General features: G+C 37.9%; 4 protein-coding genes across 4 annotated transcripts in view; 1 reads left to right on the forward strand and 3 right to left on the reverse strand.

Annotated features, from left to right (window-relative positions):
* LOC145776860 (kelch-like protein 25) overlaps positions 1-21187 on the reverse strand; it is a 115070-nt gene that overhangs the window by 2276 nt on the left and 91607 nt on the right. The window lies entirely within an intron of this gene.
* LOC145776849 (kelch-like protein 25) lies at positions 74-1762 on the reverse strand. Its single transcript, XM_082588070.1, has one exon. It carries the CDS (start codon positions 1760-1762, stop codon positions 74-76), a length of 1689 nt encoding a protein of 562 aa, XP_082444196.1.
* On the forward strand, positions 2526-8770 carry LOC145776850 (uncharacterized). Its single transcript, XM_082588071.1, has 3 exons — positions 2526-2567; positions 3577-4544; positions 8062-8770. The coding sequence occupies exons 1-3, from the start codon at positions 2526-2528 to the stop codon at positions 8768-8770; spliced, it is 1719 nt and encodes a 572-aa protein (XP_082444197.1).
* LOC145776851 (kelch-like protein 25) lies at positions 13565-15028 on the reverse strand. The gene has a single exon (XM_082588072.1). It carries the CDS (start codon positions 15026-15028, stop codon positions 13565-13567), a length of 1464 nt encoding a protein of 487 aa, XP_082444198.1.

A 21187-nucleotide genomic window follows, 5' to 3' on the forward strand; every position in this document is an offset into this window, starting at 1 on the left:
CTGATACCTTCCGCGGGCCGCAGTGATACAGCGTGGTGGGCCGCATGCGGGCCGCCATTTGGTGACCCCTGATCTAGATGGCAACAATCGAATGATTTGACAATTTGTCACCAGTTTTACCAACAACAGTCCATTTATTGAACAATGGATCATAACATTCTATTTCTTTAACAACTTTGTCTTCTTCATCAACTCCACCAACAACAAATATTTTTCCTTTCAACATACAAGCTGAACAAGCAGCTCGATGAAAATTCATCTCACTGACGTAACTCCAAGCATCGATTAATGGATCATATTTCTCAACACTTTTTAAAACAGTGTCATCACTTTCTCCAGTTTGTCCACCCAAGGCATAAATAAATTCATCACAGCAGACTGCTGCCAGCCATCGTCGTTGAGCATGCATTGGTCTAATTTCTTTCCACTTACTTTCACCAATTTTGAAGCATTCAACAGATGATAAAAATTCATCATTGCCATATCCACCAATTGCATACAAACTATCTTTGCAAGCGACAAGTGCATTTGCAGATCTGGGTTGTTGCAATGGAGGAATGTCTTGCCATGAATTAGAAAATAATGAATAGCATTCACCTGGTTCTTGGTCGCCAACAACAACAAGATTAGAATCAAAAACACTGGCAGCCGCGTAAGGCCTTTCTTTGCTCATACTTTTGATTTCTTCCCATTTCAATTTCTGACCAGATAAACTCATCCGCCAAACTGAAGATGTTGAACTGTTGCTTTCATCCTCTTTGTCATCATCGTCATGTTTCACTCCCCCAATATAATACACATGGCCACGCAATATAACAGCACAACCACAATAGCGACCATCCGGTAAATCAGAAAAGGTAAGTGGTGGTTCATCCGTGCAATTATAAACTTCAGTTACTTTGGACAACGTTCTGGTTCCACCCAAACTCAATATTCTTGTGTTTTTGTCTGTTTGCAATAAATCATCAATTACTTTGTTTTGTGCTTGAACACACATTTTACAAAGCTCAAGATTTTGCATGACTAAATTTTCAGTACAAACAAAATGTTTAAGAAATTTTGGTGAAAGTTTGTAAAAATCTACAAGTTTCAAAAGCTCAGGAAACTCATTGGCACGATTTTCTTTATCATGTTTGATCCATCCCAATACGGCAGTGAATACTGAGGCTTCATTGACAATGGATCGATCTTGTTTTGAAATGCAATTTCTCAGCTCCTTTACAGCAAAATTTTTGAACTCAATTGTAGTAGATGCTGCATCAAAATTTCTAGCAATGATTTCAACAGCTTGTGTTTTCAGTGAATTGTTTTGGAAGTGTTCTGCTATACCAAGAACAATAAAACAGTTGTTTGGACTGAGAGCTTCACTCACAAAATCAAAGCAAAACTGCTCCGCCTCATTAATTTGTAAGTAATTGGATGCTGCAATCAAATCACAAACATTCCCGCTGTGGATATCAATGTCTCCAGTGTAAATAAATTCAATCAGACTTTTCATTGAATTTCCATCTACACAGTTGATTTCAATGGAACTCTGATATTTTTCTTTCATTTCTATTTTGAACATTTTTTCAAAGAAAGATGAAAAACAAGACAGAACCATCCTGTTTGCAGGAAAACGATCATTCCCTGCGCATATTTCAACATCATTAAACGATCCTGAATGTCTGTTCTGATTCGCATATTGCAACAAATTGGATTCATTTGTTCTCTTCCTGGATACTTGCTCTAATTCAGTTCTTCCAACAAGTGAAAGGGACATGTTCATAAATCAATAAGTTTGATAAAATGTTTGAAATATTTAACAATAAGTTCAACCTAGCTGCAACAAAAAAACATACTGATACCAATTACTTCTTTAAAACATAAACAGCACAATTGATATTATCACAATATAATAATTCAATTTAATTAGTTATTCTTATAATAAAATTCAGTCCTATAATGCATTGTAATCAGTCAACATAAATTAGTTGCAAAAACATATGAGTAAAGAGGCAATGCTAAAAACAATGCGACTGCCGACTGCCTGCAATTCTTGTCAAATGGTAAACGTTTGCATTGTAAAGACTGTAAAGTTTTCTTGTAAAGACTACAATTAAGCACAAACAGAAGTCAAGTTAACAATATCGTTTTCAATTCTATAGAAAACATCAGAGTCATATACAGACAAAAATTACAGTGTGAGTACTCTTGCAGTAAACGTTTATTAGCTTTCATTATGGAATAGTTAGCTGCAAATACAACAAGCAATCTTGTTGAAAGAAACAATGGATCCTTAACATTGCACGCAACAAAAGAAGTTTTTACACCCCAGGCTTAGGTGGATAGATGAACGTTTTAGGTCACATGACCAAATAACCTGAATGGAATTACCTCGAGAATTTCAAGTTGAGTCAACAATGCAAAAACATAGCCTACATACTCAGGTTTGCAGGTGATACAAATAAAACTATGCGTCAATGTATTGCAATCTCTAATTCGTCACCAGACACGAATTCGGCGTGAATAATGTGTATTGTAGTATGGCCATATTGCGACTGTCAGTTGCTCAACACAAGATGTTGGTGATTATACTGACCTTTCTTTCGAATCAGCTTTATTGTGGTTTCATATGTTAGCCTGAGCAAACTTACCAAGGTACTAGAACAAGTAGCCTACACATTACAATAGAATACAACACGCTATATTCTAGTGTTTAATATGTACTATATATACAATACTACAATATTATAATATAAAGCGATGTATACAGTATACATTTTACAACGTATACAAAATACATACATTATACATTTTATACTTTCGTGTTTAATATGAACTGCCAACCCAATAAATCGCGAGGTGTGGAGGGGAAGACGTTGTTCTCGACAGACAGACAGACCACACCCTCGATATGAAGATTAATTCATGGCCTGTATAATCAAAATTGGTTGATGATGATGATGGTATACATACGGCACGAAATTTTCAAGATGAAGCCCATTTAACACTAACACACTATGTTGTGTCAAATACGATTTCACAGCCATTTTGAAATATAAATTCTGCTTGGAAATAGTGGTTCTGCAGAAGATATCGAAATAGCAAGAGTGAAATAGGAAGATGCTGCTGACAGAGTGATGTGGAGGAGCACGGGTAACCCCACTTGAAGTGGGAATAAAGCCAGAAGAAAATCTGTTTCAAAAAACTTATCATTGCAGCAACAAAATCAATGTACATAATGTTCGTTATTCGATAATGAGGCAAACGACCTTGTTTCAATCAACAACATTACCATCGTGTGGCAACCTTACTAGGGATAGTAACACTTTGTATTGCTGCTGAAAATTTGTTGAATTTTAATATTTTAGAAATTATGAAGTAATGATAGCAGATTGTTGATAGTACTAATTGAAGTGTGCCACGGCTTGAGCTTGTTGCTGCCGTTTTAGCGGCTAAACTAAGTAATTTTGTTGTTCGTGAAATCGAACTTAATTTATCAAAAATTGTTTTTGGACTGATGCCACTGTGGTTCTGCGGTATTTGAACAATACGTTAACACGGTTCACCACGTTTGTTGCTAATCGTTTGGAGGTGCTGCACACGCTCTCCTCTGTCAAACAATGGCATTACGTGCCATCGGCCGAAAACCCTGCTGATCTCGCATCCAGGGGTGTGTGGCCGGATCAGGCCGCCTCAGCAAACTTGTGGTTTTGTGGCCCTGATTTTTTGCGAAAGAAGAAGGTCGAGTGGCCTAAGCAACCGGACTTCGTAGAAGAATTCGTTGAAGATCCAGAGGTAAAGAAAATCAAGACATGTTTTGCCCAAATGCACCGGTCGGATGATGTGTTGTATCGGCTTTTCCCTCGGCATTCAGACTTCTACGCCCTGCAGCGGTCATTAGCCTGGTTACTTCGCCATCTGCACTTTCAAAATTGGAAATTTAGGACAGGTTTTTCTGCTCCTCGCGTTGGTCCCCTTCTTGCAGAAGAATTAAAAGAAGCTCGACTCGCCATAGTGAAAGTTACCCAGCACCAGTCCTATCCTGCGGCATTCAGTTCGTTAGTGGATCACATTGGTTTCGATGAGCCTGTGTCACTGCTAACGGAGCAGCAGCTGTGCGTGACACCAGCTCTAAAAGAGCTACAAACACTGAACCCTTATCTGGTCAAAGTTGTGCTTAGAGTTGGAGGCCGGTTGGAAGCCTCATCGTCATTATCAGCTGAATCTAAGCACCCCATCGTACTTCCTCCACAGCATCCTGTAACAGATCTCCTAATCATGTCCTTTCACGAAAAAGAGGGACGGATGGGCTGTTCTCAAGTCCTAGCAACAATGAACCACCAGTATTGGATCATCAAAGGAAGATCGGTTGTGAGGAGAGTTGGGCAATCATGTGTAAGTTGTCGCTATTGGAAAGCACCTGTCGGCAGACAACAGATGGGAAATCTGCCAGCGGAGCGTGTCAACAAGAAGCCTGCCTTTTCAGCTGTCGGCACCGATCTGATGGGACCTCTGTCTATTAGAAGTGGACGCAACTCGTTAACCCTATTTCCTGTGACGTATTTTGGCCAGTTGACTTGCGGACGGGGGGGTCGGTTCGACACTAGCACTTTGAGCTCGTGTAACTCAAAAACTACCCAAGATAGAACAATCAAATTTTCACATGATGCAGATAATTCATCTGACAACACAGCATCGAAAATCTTTTGCACTTTGTTCAACAGCACAACTTGAAAAATCAAATAATTTGATCGCTGGTCATATTTTTTTATTTGATTTGAGAAACCGCTTCTTAATTACTTTATAATTGAGTGTGACGGGCGGATTCTTTTGTTTCGGACTTTAATCTTTTACGCGTAGACGTCGTCCACGTTTCAATAAAATCGTAATTGACGTCCGACTTGCGTTTGCTTGTTGTTTTGCCGGAGGCATTGTAAAAATCTTTCGCTTTGTCTCAACATTTGCAGAGAGACCAAATCACTGCAAAAAAACTGTTTCAAGTTCTTTTTGAGCCACATGTTAAGTCTACATATTTTCTAACGAACTGTCATCACTTGATATTAGAACTAAATCAAGCAATGAACTTTAGTAAACATTTTATTTGGCGTCGATTGTGTTTAGTTCAGTTTTCTTTTCACACTCACACTGTCTAATTTGATTATACATGATCAAGAAACACTTTGTATTTTGCAGCACATCCCAGGGAGCTGTTCATTCGTTTTTAACATTGTTTCAACATCTAGAGACGTTGAATCGATGTGAAAAATGACTGATTTGCTGTCTGGCTAGCGGTTGAATACAGAAAAGTAAGGTAGCCTGATGGTGTCACATGGTATTTGAACAACAACCTATCCAAAGGTAGCCACTTGCTTCGATAGGAGCTCGTTCCAACTTCATGCACTATGTCACGATGCATTGCAAAAGTGATATGTTTCCATACTTTCCAACAATGATCACTTTGAATGAAAAAATTTTGCAAACAATTTTGATAAAGTGTAGTGATAATAATCGCTTAGTCAAATCGTATTGGTAGGTTATAGAAGAGGTCGTTTGACGTTTGTACATTGCCAAATGGAACTCCAGTTCTGTGTGACAAACTCAAAGTCGTGGAATAACGATACGAAAAATAAATACATTTAGCAAGATATCAAATCTTGCAAAAAAATCTTTTTTAGGCTGATTGCTATTGTCGTACAAAAAAAAAAAACAATCACTAAAGTTTTGACTTTTTCCTTCGGTAAAATTGAAGGTTATTGATATTTTAACAATACACGTTTGTGTCTAAACGATTGGCATGGCTTTTTTCATGTTGTCAGCTAGATTTGCAGGATAACAATTTCTACATTTTTTTCTAATTTATTGGACATGCATTTGCATTAGAAGATTTCTTTCTCTTCAAATTTTGAAATAGCACTTTAGATGCAGTTTGCGGTTGACGCCTTACTGCAAAAGCCATCTTTTGTCATTGATACACACTCAAAAACAAAAGGCGCGTAAACTACTGCTGGCCGATAGACCACGTCACAATACATCATAATGATATTTTTCCGAACCAAAGACCCAGAAAACCAATTTTGTTGTATATTAGTTCAGACGTCTGCAGACGTTGAACCAATGACAAAAAGTGACTTGCTGATGTGAAACAAAGTGATTGCTATTCCCAATGTGCAAACATTTTGATAAAAAGTAATCAAGTTTTTGCCACAGCTTTCTGGTCCACTTAGGCTACCATGGTCAATCGACTCATGTTAAAAATTACTTATCGACATTACTGGGTAGTCTCACACTGAAGTTGTTTTGTGTAAAGTCTTGCTTGTGAAAAAGTCGAAGTAAAAGCACAAAAATGAAGTAAGTTATATTTACAAAGTATTATATTCTTGAATGAACCATAGTTTTAAAAAAAAATAGTTTGAACAAGTTTCATCTGATAGAAACTATAATTGATATCATCGCGTAGGATCAAATAGCTGTGAAAATCACTTAGAGCAGCAATCCTTGTAGTGATTTTCATTTCTCCTGCAAACCAAGGTGAACCTCAATATACAAATTTTTATGCCAAACGATAAAATTCGTTTTTCCTTTTTTTCTAATTAGTTTTATGAGACAAGGAAAACGATCCGTATAAAAAATGATTCAATTCAACATATTTCCCTTATTTTGTCAGATATGCATTTTGTGTAATAATGCTTTAGAAACATTGTTGAGAACGGTATAGCGTTTGAGATGCAGCCAAAGAATGCAACTTCGCGGTTGATGGCGTTATTAGAAAGCCCAATCTTTTGGCAAGGAAATGTATTCGAAAACAAAAGGGCACAAAAGCGGCTGACTGATAGATTACGTTGCAATACGTTACAAAAACGAGGCATTGATTTCAGATTCTTTCAACCCAACCAACAACTTTACTCCAAATGACATAAATGTCCAAATATATTGAGAAAAAGATATAGGCTTACACCGTTTTGTGAAAATTAGCTTTTGAAAACCTACATTTCAATAAAAAGTTTGAATTTATTGAGTTGGTCCTAATAGTGTTTCTGCTGAGATATATCAAACTTTTGAATCCTCGTAGAGAAAAAATAATTTTGTAATCTCTCAAGCAACTGCAAAATTACCATTTAGGTAAAGATTCAGTGCTTATACAATATGTGCAATGTTTGTCAAAGCACAATAATTTAGTTGCGCGTGTTTTTCCACAAAAGCAGAGCAATTTAGATAGCCGATGTCAAGTTCTTTTCAGTATTCTTCAATCTCTCGGTTTTATAATACATTTTAGCAACATCCATGTGAATATAAGTGTACCGGTACTGCAGAAGTTTATTGGGGGGTCAAGAACTCACTCCTTGTTATTTTCCGACAAGAAACTTACCACATCAGTCGGTTTGTTTTATGAGATAAACTGAGTTTTGTCAAGAATTTTTGTATTACTTCTTGTTATAAGTTAGAAACAAAATGTATTCGCCATAGAAAACTATGTAAAATGACATCTTTTTCAACATGGTTTATCGTATGCTCTCTGATAATTTCAAAGAAACTCAGATGTAATTAAAAGATTAATCAAAGCAACTCAAAACTCGAGTTTGCAAACAAAAGGCGGAATCATTACGGTTGAATGCGTTCCAACAAAACTAAGTCATGAGATAGCTGCGTCGCAGTTCCACGCACGGCGGCACTCAGTAATCCTATTAATCCGTATAATTTGAAAACAAAAGGGCTAGCTAGTAGCAGGCTAAAATATCAGAGTATGTTATGAAAATCATGCCATATCTTTAAAACTATAGACAATAGCAACGTCATTTAAATCGAAATAAATTCTTGAATAATTTTTAGGAAAAGTCAAAAAATTTCAAAGGTGTGGATTGCGTAGTTCTTTAGTAATATTGCTTTGAAAAGTACCAAATCCCACCCGACCCCCCCGTCACAGGACAAACGGTTAAAGCGATAAGTGTGTATTTTCAGTTGCCTTTCGACTAGAGCCGTTCATTTTGAAGTTGTCCAGTCATTGGAAGCTTCCGCCTTTTTGCAAGCCTTTCGGAGGTTTTGAAACCGTAGAAATGTAAAACCTACTACCGTCTATAGTGATAACGGTAGCAACTTTGTCGCCGCTGATCGTGAACTCCGTGAAGGTATCCGAAATTTAAACAGCAAAACTGTCAGTGATGCCTTGGTCAAGGACGAGATTACTTGGCGCTTCAATTCTCCGAGAGCATCTCACCAAGGAGGATTTTATAAACGTTTCTTTCGTATTGTACGCCAGTTGACAAGATCTCTAGTAGGCGATACTACGCTGGACGAGTACGACCTACTGACCCTTGTAACAGAAATTGAGCGAATTTTAAATGATCGACCAATAACAGACTTTCCTTCTTCGCCTGATGATTTGGCTGCGCTAACACCGAGCATAATTCTCACACGCTCCATAGCAGACGCGTGTGCTATTGATGAATTTGCTAAGGCCGACGGATATCGCAAATCTTGGAGAAAAACCCAGTTCTTGGCAGATATTTTCTGGGAACGCTGGTTGAAACAGTATCTCCCGCTGCTCCAACGACGTCAAAAATGGTTTGCCACGGCGCCCAATCTCAAGACTGGAGACTTGGTGCTTGTGGCAGATGAAGCTACAAAACGAGGACAATGGCCCAAAGCTTTTGTTTCAGAGGCAATGCCTGACCGTAACGGGCTGGTGAGACGAGTGCGCTTGAGAACTGCCGATGCTACGACTTTGGTGCGAGATATTCGAAAGATTTGTCTGCTTGAAGGCAGGGTCGATGAGCAAAAGGACTCTTGAAGGACTGTTCACGGACTGTTATTATTCTCCACGCGAACTTATTCAGGGATTCGCGCGCCCTCGATTTGTTTTGAATTTTGTGATTTGTATCTGATGCACATCATCGCGGTAGTAATTCTAATTAATGCAGATGGCTTATGTCTAATAATGAAAATCTGTTTTAGTGTTAGTTAATTAAATAAACTTTTGCTTGTTCACTCATAGTCGAGGTGGCCAGCGGCAGTAAGTAGTGATCGATTTGCTCGGTTGCCTTGTGTTACATTACTGTTAACATTTGTTTCAGTTAATTATATTGTGTGTTGCTCCACAAACCACTGGTCCCAACCTTTTTTTGACTTATTGTTTTGTGAACGTCAGTAGATATGGATTCATGATCACAGATGTCGCTGTTGTAATGTGTTGTCCAATTTTGTTGCCTTCGCGACATGCATATGAATGAATCGTGTCAGGAGAGTGTCTGTAATTTAGTTAATGCTTGTACGGCACGGCAAGAAAATGAAAGTAAACTAATATCGGTACTTTTAAAGTCTGGAGAGCACAATGCAAAAGGCTGCACAATGAAATGAAACGTTTTCATGACAAATGCTTAATGGCAGCCTCACACCATCATGCCATGCTTGAATACTTAAGCACTCATCAACTGATAAATTTCTCAACACTTTTTAGTACAGCATCATAACTTCACCAGTTTGCCTATCAATAAATGGTGAATAAATCCATTGCATTTGTCAGTTAGTTGTATCCAGGCTTACGCCCAGTTGTTGAAGATTTGGATTAAGTAAACAGGAAGGTAAGGAAGCCAGCCTTCGTGTCCACCTTCAGGCATGCCTTTGTTTCTTGCCAAAGACACAGCTACATGCTCTTGAGCGGTGTCAAACAGGCGACCTTTCTAACGCCAAGCAAGGGCTCTCATCACTCGTCTATGCAGCCGACCAGTTGTCAGCCATTGTGATCATCATGCACTACAGTGCAAGAAGCATTTACATATCAGCTAATTCAAATTTTGCTTTAGTAATTTGGTCTAGACGTTCTTCAAGTTCAGCCAAAAATTCAAACAACAACAAGTGCATGGAGAACAAGATTATCATCGGTTCTTCCAACAATGTTCCATTCATTAATCAATGGATCGTAAGAGTCGAATTCTTTTACTATTTTATCCTTTTCATCACGTCCACGAACAACAAATATATATTCTTCCTTTCAAACCACAAGCTGAGCATCTGTTTCGTTGGAATGTCATCTCACTGACGTAAGTCCACTTATCTAAGGATGGATCATACTTTCCAACACATTTTAGAGCAGTGCTTAACCTTAAAATATCAACAGTTCTTCCACCAATCACATAAATAAATCCATCACAACAAACAGCTGCCAACCATCGTCGTGGAGTTTGCATGGGACTTATAACTTTCCTCTTACTTTCACCAATTTGCAAACATTCAACAGATGATATATAAAGCAGATAATTTCAAGTTATATTGAATACTGAAAATATACTACACTAAAACACGTAAGTATGAATACTAAAAAGCTTGGGTGTTCATCAGGATAATTATCGTTTCTAGCACTAGTTGCAACGTTCATCTAATGAAAGTGAAATAAGAGCAACAATAAACAGGTTGATTTATTGCTTCACTGACGTTTCGCGCATCATGACAATTGACAATGCGCATATTATTCGCTCTAAGGATGCGTATTGTCATGATTCGCGAAACGTCAGTGAAGCAATAAATCAACCTGTTTATTGTTGCATTTACTTTCATTTTCATCAGTTGAACGTTGCAACTAGTGCTAGAAACTTGTAACTATCCTACTCTAGAAACAACAGCACAGTACACCCGGAATGGCCCGTTACAGCGAGTTCGATTCGGAGAGTCCCTACTCGGCGACAGCCTTTTTCGGAGAGTTCCCTATCCGGCGAGTTTTTTTTCTTTTGTATTTCCACAAAAAAAAATAAATTAAAATGAAATTTAGCAAAAAATGTTTGAACTATTAAATTAAAATGTTTGCTCAAATAAAAAGCTTTTGATGTCATCCATCGGCGACTGGCGTCGGCGACCTTCTAAGGAAAGGACGTGGACAAATTATTTCGGCTTGAGAAGGAAGCGTTGGAAAGCATGTCCAAAAGTTTAAACCAGAAACTTTGCAAATTGTTTTTTAAATTGCTGAATAAAAGTTGCCTACTGCTGTGAAATGCAGTGCGTAATTTAATTTGTGCAGTTTCGTTCAGTCGAAGAACATTACAAACTAATTATTTTACGAGACAGAGCAAAAGATTTGAAAAAAAACCTTTGCGATTTTAAAACAGCTTGTTTAAATCAAAAATTTCAACCGTCGAAGTTCGCGTTGTGATGTCACAGAAATCGGTGAGATGAAAAGAATTCCGATTGCCGCAGTTTGCAGAAAAATGGTTTGATCGTACCCCAGTCAATTAAGTTTGCTTACAGACGGTGACGTAGGATACATGTCAATTTAATGTGAGCAAACATTTTAATTTAATAGTTCAAACATTTTTCGCTAAATTTCATTTCAATTTATTTTTCTTTGTCGGAATGCAAAAGAAACGAAATTGTGGAATAAAATAGGCTACAAAATTCTCTAAATGAACAGAAGGCGTCGTTGGATTTACAGAAGTCGTCGTTGGATTTTCAAAAAATTGCCGAATAGGAAAGTCTCCGAAAAAGGCTGTCGCCGAATAGGGAACTCTCTGAATCGGACTCGCCGAATAGTAGCAAACCCCAATACACCATGAACGTCGTTCATCTTTTCAAAACAACATAGCATCACATGCTTTCCGAAACAAAGTTTTCATCCTCATAATTGTGTTGGTACAAATAACAAAATAATTGAAGTAAAATCGTTGTAATAATTCAACCAGTGTGACAATTGAAAGCAACAAAATTGACATTCACGTGAAATTGAAATCACGTGAAATTGAAGCAGAAAACGTTCAAAATTGTAACAAAGTTTGCACACACACGACACAACTAAATTATATTGCATTGGAAAATCAAACATTTTGTTTTCTAATCTGCTCTCATACAATACAACGCAAGTGTACAAATTATAATCAAAGTGTTTGTGACATCACAACTCGGTAGAAGACTTCAGGTTTTAAAATGCTTACATTAAAAAATGCTTGCTTTACGTTAAAGTACTTCGCGTTTCAAATATCTGCGTATTTTAATTTTTAACTTAATTTTTAAATTAATTTTTTATGAGAATAAATGTAATGTTTTACAGTTTGTATTTTTATTGTACATAAACAAATCTGAACATGAGTAACCGGTATTTTAATTCAATTTTATTAATTAAACAATGTTTTTTGCATAAGGCAATTAAATTATAGAACAGGGGTTCCTCGAGCTTGTGGAATGTTTCATTAGGTTCCGTTTCACCAATTAGGTTGAAAACCACTGGCCTAGGCTGATGTCATTGATGTACCTCGAACCAGTTTGCAGTTTTAAATCTTATACGTTTCAAACGTATACTGAATGTTAACTCAAATTCTTGTTCCATTGACTTAAGTAAAAAACCACCCATTTTTGCCAAAATTGTAATATTTTTGCGACTGATAAGCATTAAAAGACCTTTCATTGATATTTTAGAACAAAACAAGTGTGAAATATGGAATCCTTGCCCCCCAAAACCCTGTAACAGACATCAAAAGCAAAGTTTTATGAATAATTTACACCACATTTTAGATGGACATATGTTTGGATTTGGGACCCAAGTTCCAAATACCGAGCATAGCAGATACTAGTCCTTCTATTTAAGGTGTCTATGATACTAACCTATAAGAACAACATCTGGAAAAAAAATCACAAAACAAATTATGACGTCATTCATGATGCAATGCTGACGTCATATTTGAAGAGAGAATTATTTTAGCATTGGTAACTTATTGCAACCAAAAAAGTAACACCAACAACAAACAAGCAACTACAATAAGAAAAAACAAGCAAAAAATTAATGTTAAATAATATAATTTTGCGTGATTTTTATCTCGTGTATTTTGTAGTGGCAGTCAGTCCAAATATAAAAAAATAACGTATCTAAATGCATAGAAATGCCGTGAAAAGAGCTCAAAATTGATTTGGGGGAATCCCCGATTTGGGAGTGATCATGTGACCCAAAAAGTTGCGGCACCCACTAAAATTGAAGTTAGATTTATCAACCACAAAAAAATGCAAAACAACAACGTGTAACACGTTTAGCCTAAAGATGCTCATTTTTGCCCCTAAGGGCCTGCACTTAATGCAGTCAAGCTGTGAACTATTAAAACTATTGACCAAGAGATCCATTCAATCTGCATCTATTGCATCATATTTTGCTTGTTTTATAAACATTTGAACAAACAGTATGAACAATTTACATTTGCAAATGTTTTTATATAGCCAAGTTTTCGTGAAACAATAGTATGCCCGTCTACGACTTACTATTCCATACTGCAGTGGCACATGGTTTGAAAAACCTTGGTATGACAATATAATCACAATCAAACGCAACTTTAAATCCCAAGTTTTGTCAAATCTTAAGGGAGCCACTTCAGAGGAGCTAAAGAGCCACTTGCGGCTCCGGACACGCATGTTTCCCACTCTTGTGCTATGCTATGTTCATGTGCTATGTTCATGTTTCCCACTCTTGTGCTACCGCCTTAATTCGTGTTTGCAAAATAAGCTGCAAACTTAAAGGTATTATAAAATATCACCCTCTACACACAAGTGAATTAACCTAAAAAGGAAGTTTTTTAAATTCCATTCATTTATGAAACGACATAAAATATCGAAAAAATTAAATAGGAACAATCGAGTGATCAAATAATTGGTCATCAGTTTTTCCAACAATGCTCCATTCATTAATTTGTGGATCATAACACTCTATTTCTTTGACTACAAAACCCTTTCCAACTCCACCAACAACAAATATTCTTCCTTTCAACACACAAGCTGAACAAGCAGATCGATGAAATTTCATGTCACTGACGTAAGTCCATTGATCAGTTGATGGATCATACTTTTCAACAATCTTTAGTTTCGTATCGCCACCTTCTCCAGCTTCCCCACCAATGGCAAAAATAAATCCGCTACAACAGACAGCTGCCAACCATCGTCGTGGAGTTTGCATGGGACTTACAATTTTCCACTTCCTTTCACCATCTTGCAAACATTCAACGGATGACAAAAACCCATCATTGTCGAATCCCCCAATTGCATACAAACCACCTTTGCAAGCAACAAGTGCATTTCCATATCTGGCTTGTTGCAACGGAGATATGTCTTGCCATGAATTGGAAACTGATGAGTAGCATTCCCCAGGAGTTTGGCCTCCGACAACAACTAAGTTCCCATCAAATACAGTTGCTCCCATGTTACTTCTATTCTTATTCATTGATCTTACTTCTTTCCATTTGAATTGCTGTTCAGATAAGTTCATTCGCCAAACTGAACACCTTACAACGATTGTGTCCTTTTTGTTGTGTTTTCTTCCACCAACATAATACAGATGGCCATGCATTACAACAGCACAACCGCCATGGCGTCCATCTGGTAAATCAGGGAAGGTAAGTGGTGGTTCATCGTTACAATTATAAACTTCAATTACTTTGGATGATGTATCAGTTCCACCTAAGCTCAATATTCTGGTGTTCTTGTCTGGTTGCATCAAGTTCTTTACAATTTTGTTCTGTGCTTGAAACATCAACTGACATAACTCCAGGTTTTGCATTACCACTTTTTCTTTGAAAACAACTTCTTCAAAAAATGGAGGTGGAAGTTTTTGAAGATCTACAAGTTTCAAAAGCTCAGTAAACTCATTAGAACGATTTCCTTCATCATGTTTGATCCATCTCAATATGGCAGTGAATACTAAGGCTTCATTGACAATGGATCGATCTTGTTTTGAAATGCAATTTCTCAGATCTTTTCCAGTGAAACTTTTAAACTCAATTGTAGTTGATGCTGAATCAAAATTTCTAGCAATAATTTCAACACTTTCAGTTTTCAGTGAATTGTTTTGGAAGTGTTCTGCTATACCAAGAACAATAAAACAGTTATCTGGACTAAGAGCTTCACTGACAAAACCAAAGCAAAACTGCTTCACATCATCAATTTGTAAGTAATTGGATGCTGCAATCAAATCACAAACATTCTCGTTGTTGATATCAATGTCTCCAGTGTAAATAAATTCAATCAGACTTTTCATTGAATTTTCATCTACACAGTTGATTTCAATGGAACTCTGATATTTTTCTTTCATTTCAATTTTAAACAATTTTTCAAAAAAAGATGAAAAGCAAGACAAGACCATCCTGTTTGCAGGAAAACGATCATTCCCTGTGCATATTTCAACATCATTAAACGATCCTAAATGTCTGTTCTGATTCGCATATTCCAGTAAATTGGATTCATTTGTTCTCTTCCTGGATACTTGCTCTAGTTCAGTTCTACCAACAAGTGAAAAGAACATGTTTACAAATCAATCACCTTACCAAAGGTTTACAATACTGAATGAAAAATACAAACTAGCTGCAATATAAAATTATTTAGATATTACAATACTCAACATATCAGCATTCAATCCTAATGCAGATAATTGCAGTTAGCAAAAACATTGTAACAAAGCAACAAAATGAAAAAAAAGGGAAAACCATTTCAATTACTTTTTTTTCTCAAAATGAGAATCTTTCAAAATAGCAATTTGTTGGGTGGTACTAGCACGCTGGACTTCCAGTTTATTAGTATTAACAAGTAAAAGAAACTTGTTTGCAAATTGTTTTTCCTGGAAAATGTTTATAATCACGAAGTAGGAAGACGAGTCAATATAAGGTTGAACCCCAAAAAAATTGATACAAAAAGTTTTTCAACGGATTCTGTTACCTATGGGCCTACTAAATAACATACTAAAAGTCTACCAAAATCGGACCTCCAGAAAGGGGTCATTTTCAAGATGGCGTCCAAGATGGCCGCCGGGATGTTATATTGCCTATATCTCAATGGCTATTCAAGCTAGAAAGGCGGTTTAGGTGTCTATCCCTAGGTTTTCGGGGTCAATGAATCGAATTAAATAGGTTAAATTACGATAGGCTGATTATCTACTGAGATACGTATGATTTTTATATAATATACGACCTGGGGGAGCCCGGGGACATTTCGGACGCAGCGATAGGCCAACATCAGACAGAGCAGAGCACGATATTAGCAAATTCACTTGAAGCTTGAGATAAACCGCAAACAAAATCATCTTGACTTCCATTATGTAACACGAGCTTGAGAAAAGTGGTTTTCCAACATTTCAGTTTCTATACTTTTGGCAGCTTGATAAGCCGAATAGTGGTAAAATTTTCAGAGACAACTCTTCACTTTTCATCTGAATAAATTCCATATGTATTAGTGCAAAACGGTTTCCAGTACACTTTGAAATAAAACATTTTTTCGAAAATAAAACACTCGAAAATCCGTCCGTAGTATCCCCAATCTCCCCTAATAAGATGGAATTATCATAGCAGCATACTACATGCGGCATAACAGGTCCTATCAATACAGGCATCTAAGAAAAACTGCAACCAACAGGAGGCTCATATTTGGCCTCCTACAGTAGATGAATACAGGGGATTAATCTGTTCCTTTGCTAGGAGCGATTGGAACACTGATGAACGGCACAGGACTTCAGGACATTCTAGGGGTAGTTTACTGTGAAAATTCTGTAGCCCATATGCTAACAGGCAAAGCAGTTCAGAGAGCATTCCATGGTCATCTGCTTGTGGACAAATGTCTTAGCCGAATGATGGTATCAGAGATGGAAGATGCTAGTCCCGAATTCGCATTGATTGTTCAAGAGTCTGAAAGGATGTATATTGCACTATCAAACGGTGAGATGGCATTAGAAACTGTATTGATATCAGCGACCCTCAGGAAGATAAATGAACAGCTGGAGAAAAGAAGGATAGAACTGGGTGCTAGATCCAAGACAAGTCAATTGTGGCTGAATTTCCAAAGCATGGTAAAAGTTTCCAGGTCACTGATAAAGGCAGATCGAATAGGTTCTTGGCAGATGCACCTACGTGCTGTCAGTGACTGCATGCCGATATTTGCCGCAGCTGGGTATTACAACTACTTGAAATCGGCATACTTCTATATCCAACAGATGGGACAGCTTCACATTAACCACCCAGGTGTATTCAGGAAGTTTGAAAAGGGTTTTCATGTTATCCGTCGCAGCAGCCAGTTCTGGGCAGGCCTCAGCTCAGATCTCGTCATCGAGACAACATTGATGAGGTCGTTGAAAACCACTGGGGGTATGACGCGCGGAAGTGGAATGGATGAAAAGCAGAGAGCCCTTTGGACCATGTCCAGGTCCATAACATCAGAGTACAACATCTCTATGCAGGAGTTTACAAACTTATCATTCACGACATCTGAACAGCACAAGGATTCAACAAAGGCAAGGATGAAAAGGGACGCTGCTGACCTGGAGAAGATCAGTTCAAAACTTGTCGTATGTTCACCTTTCTTGCAAGATGCTTCGTTATGGAACGTTGTCACTGGTGTTGTAGCCGATGATAGTGTGAACGTGTACGAATATGAGACTGTTAGACAAAAAATCTTACAAAAAATGACAGGACAACCTGCATTCGCATACTCATTCAGTAGAAAGGATAAAGCCAAGACCCTTGGGCAAAAATCTGCTATCAAGGTCGCTCCTGATCGAACCATTGATACTGCACTTCCTTTTCAACGTTTCATGGTGGTCTCCCAAGCTGGACATCTATCACTGGAGCAAGTTATGTGTTACGAGCTTAGTTCTTTCCCTCCTGCTCTCTTTGAATCGAGACATGTATTTTGAAAAGCTGATAAGTCACAGTTAGCACACGCGATCTGTGATCACGCAAGTAATGCAATCCTACATTCTGTGCCAAAAACGGAGTGCCACGTACTTGATGGCGGTTCACTCCTTCACCGCATACCATGGCAGCGTGGACAAAGCTATAGTGAAATAGCACGGTCATATGCTGATTTCACCATCCGGCAATATGGATCCGGTACGAGCATTGTGTTATTTGTGTTTGACGGCTATGAAGAAGGGTCGACCATTGAAGACAACATGCATCAAAGAAGAGGACGTCATCTTCATCCCGTTGTCAACTTTACAGCGGAGACTATGTTCACAGGCAAGAAGGAGGAGTTCCTTTCACAAGATGCCAATAAACAAAATTTGATTTGGATGATAAGTGGTAAACTTCGGGAACAAAATTGCACCGTCGTAAATGCATCTGGGGATGCTGATGTAGAATTTGTGAAGGCCGCAGTGGAGACATCTCTTATCCATACAACAACGCTGATTGGAGAAGATATAGATCTCCTTGTGTTAATTGTTTACTATGCACAAGAAGATAGTAAGGGCCTTTATTTCAGGTCAGACAAGTCCAAAGCTGATGGCAGTACCAAAGTATACAACATCAACCGTTTGAAAAAAAATCTTTGGACATGACATGTGTTCTGAGTTGATATTTATCCATGCCATGACTGGTTGTGACACTACGCCTCGGATATTCGGTGTTGGCAAGAAGACTGCTTTTCGGAAACTTGTGCATGGAGATCCTGTTCTTCGGTCTTGTGCTAAAGCATTCACTGCCTCAAACCAGACCACAGAGATTCGATGACCTTGGGTGCCAAGTAATGGCTGTCTTCTTTGATGGCCAGAGCACAGATTCCGTTGCGACAATATGATACAACACCTTCAGCAAGAAAGTTGTCTCTGCTTCATCATTTGTAACGCCTAAGCGTCTGCCACCAACTGAATCTGCTATACCCGATTTCACTGTCGTCGAGTTTACTACCAGATAATGGTCTGGGTGGGAAAAGCAGAGAGTATGGATGTCATGAATTGGGGGTGGAACCTGCAAAAGAATCGGCTCATCCCACTTCTGTCAAAAATGAAGGCTGCTCCAGACAGTCTCTTGAAGGTCATTCATTGCAACTGCTCCACTGCCTGTAAGACACTCCGCTGCTCCTGTATAGAATACGGACTACCATGTACCGCTGCATGTGGACCATGCCAACTGCAAGAATGTGACAATCTACATAACAAGTTTCTTCTAGACGAGTCGGAAGATGATGAATAGAGACAGCCGTAGGCAATAAGACAACAAACGAGTTGATCACCCTGGTTTACGATATACCTTTGTAGCCTACTGTTGCAATTCCGATGATTTTCTGAATGTGTCTGTGTCCAGACTTTAATGGTACGCCATTCTTCAGAACAGATCAATCCCCTGTATTCATCTACTGTAGGAGGCCAAGTATGAGCCTCCTGTTGGTTGCAGTTTTTCTTAGATGCCTGTATAGATAGTACCTGTTATGCCGCATGTAATTTGCTGCTATGATAATTTCATCTTATTAGGGGAGATTGGGGATACTACGGACGGATTTTCGAGTGTTTTGTTTTCGAAAAAATGTTTTATTTTAAAGTGTACTGGAAACCGTTTTGCACTAATACATATGGAATTTATTCAGATGAAAAGTGAGGAGTTATCTCTGAAAATTTTACCACTATTCGGCTTATCAAGCTGCCAAAAGTATAGAAACTGAAATGTTGGAAAACCACTTTTCTCAAGCTCGTGTTACATAATGGAAGTCAAGATGATTTTGTTTGCGGTTTATCTCAAGCTTCAAGTGAATTTGCTAATATCGTGCTCTACTCTGTCTGATGTTGGCCTATCGCTGCGTCCGAAATGTCCCCGGGCTCCCCAGGTCGTATATTATATACAAATCATACGTATCTCAGTAGATAATCAGCCTATCGTAATTTAACCTATTTAATTCGATTTATTGACCCCGAAAACCTAGGGATAGACACCTAAACCGCCTTTCTAGCTTGAATAGCCATTGAGATATAGGCAATATAACATCCCAGCGGCCATCTTGGACGCCATCTTGAAAATGACCCCTTTCTGGAGGTCCGATTTTGGTAGACTTTTAGTATGTTATTTAGTAGGCCCATAGGTAACAGAATCCGTTGAAAAACCTTTTGTATCAATTTTTTTGGGGTTAGGTGCCTTTTTCCCGTATATTGACTCGTCTAGTAGTAATACCTTCATGCGACAATACAAACAAATACATCTAATGTCTTCAAGATTGCAAGTGATAATTGCATTCAAATTTCAAGCCATGCTAACTCAATAATAATTCGTTTGCAAGCTCGAAATGTAACTTTAATGTTCAAAACAATTCCATGACGGAATGAATGAAATGAAAAAAAAAGAAGAATGAAAATAAAACTTTGAAACTGACAAGTCATGATGTAGTGCAAGCCAATAAGTAATCTGGGTTTTTACAAAACCAAATTCATAGATCAATACATCACGCGTACTAATATGAGATATACATAAAAATCCCCGTGCTTTTGTGTTATCCACTACCACAATGCAAACAACCACGCATTACAATAAAACAACCACAATCTCGATCAGTTGGAAATTAGGGAACGTAAGTGGTGGGTAGTTCATTATTACAATAATTATAAACTTAATTTGGACGATGTATCAGTTCGACCTAAGCTCAATATTCTTGCGTTTTCCACTGCCACAATGCAAACAACCACGTTACACTTCGCACATTTATAAACTAGCGTTTTGCAATGTAGTTAACGCAATAACAATACAAGGTACACATAGCGTGAGCATCATCTAAATCAGCATGGTCCAACTTCTTTTCATTGCGGGCCAAAAACATTTATTTTTTATCTTGCGGGCCAATGTTTTTAAATAGCGATTCATAGGCTCATTGCTGACAAATTATACATAACCTATGGCATCATAGTTACTACTCTCTAAAACCTCTACAGCTTGTTTCACCCTAAAAGGGGATGATCTTTAACTTTATCAACTTTAGATTTTAATTTTAGACAATAGCGTTGGTATCCACGAAAATCGTAGTAGTGGCCATGCGAACGCAAGCGTAAAGAGCCTCGTTTCCAAGTAGATTTCGATTTTTGGTTTTAATATTGTTCATTGCAGAAAACGTACATTCGCATATGTATGTACTTCCAAACATCGAGTGGCCTACACTGCAGTGGTTCTTAACCAGGGTTCGATCGAACCCCTGGGGTTCGATGAAGCTCTTTCAGGGGTTAGGCGCAAACGTCCTCTGAAACATTAACACACGGTCTACTGAATGGTATATCAGCGAATATTTTTGGAAAATATTGTCCAGCTGAAACTTGATTGCGGCTTACATGATGATGGATGTAAATAAACATTTGTGCGTTTGACGCGTGATGTAATGATGCCATCTGCAATCTGCATGCAACACAGAATGCAAAAATATATATTATTACGTAACATTATAAAAACAATCGGTAAGAAGAACTTGATTTTTTCAAAAGATGAATTTCCTCACGTTTGCTTTTTGCATGGAA

Source organism: Aplidium turbinatum, chromosome 9 (genome assembly GCF_918807975.1).
Source record: "Aplidium turbinatum chromosome 9, kaAplTurb1.1, whole genome shotgun sequence".
In the NCBI taxonomy this organism is placed as follows: Eukaryota; Metazoa; Chordata; class Ascidiacea; order Aplousobranchia; family Polyclinidae; genus Aplidium; species Aplidium turbinatum.

Coding starts and splice junctions, on each gene's coding strand:
- LOC145776851 (XM_082588072.1), bottom strand. CDS start 15,028: ATGAAAGAAAAATATCAGAGTTCCATTGAAATCAACTGTGTAGATGAA.
- LOC145776849 (XM_082588070.1), bottom strand. CDS start 1,762: ATGTCCCTTTCACTTGTTGGAAGAACTGAATTAGAGCAAGTATCCAGG.
- LOC145776850 (XM_082588071.1), top strand. CDS start 2,526: ATGGCCATATTGCGACTGTCAGTTGCTCAACACAAGATGTTG. Junction 2,568..3,576: donor TTGCTCAACACAAGATGTTG/GTGATTATACTG, acceptor AATCGTTTGGAG/GTGCTGCACACGCTCTCCTC. Junction 4,545..8,061: donor TTAACCCTATTTCCTGTGAC/GTATTTTGGCCA, acceptor TACCGTCTATAG/TGATAACGGTAGCAACTTTG.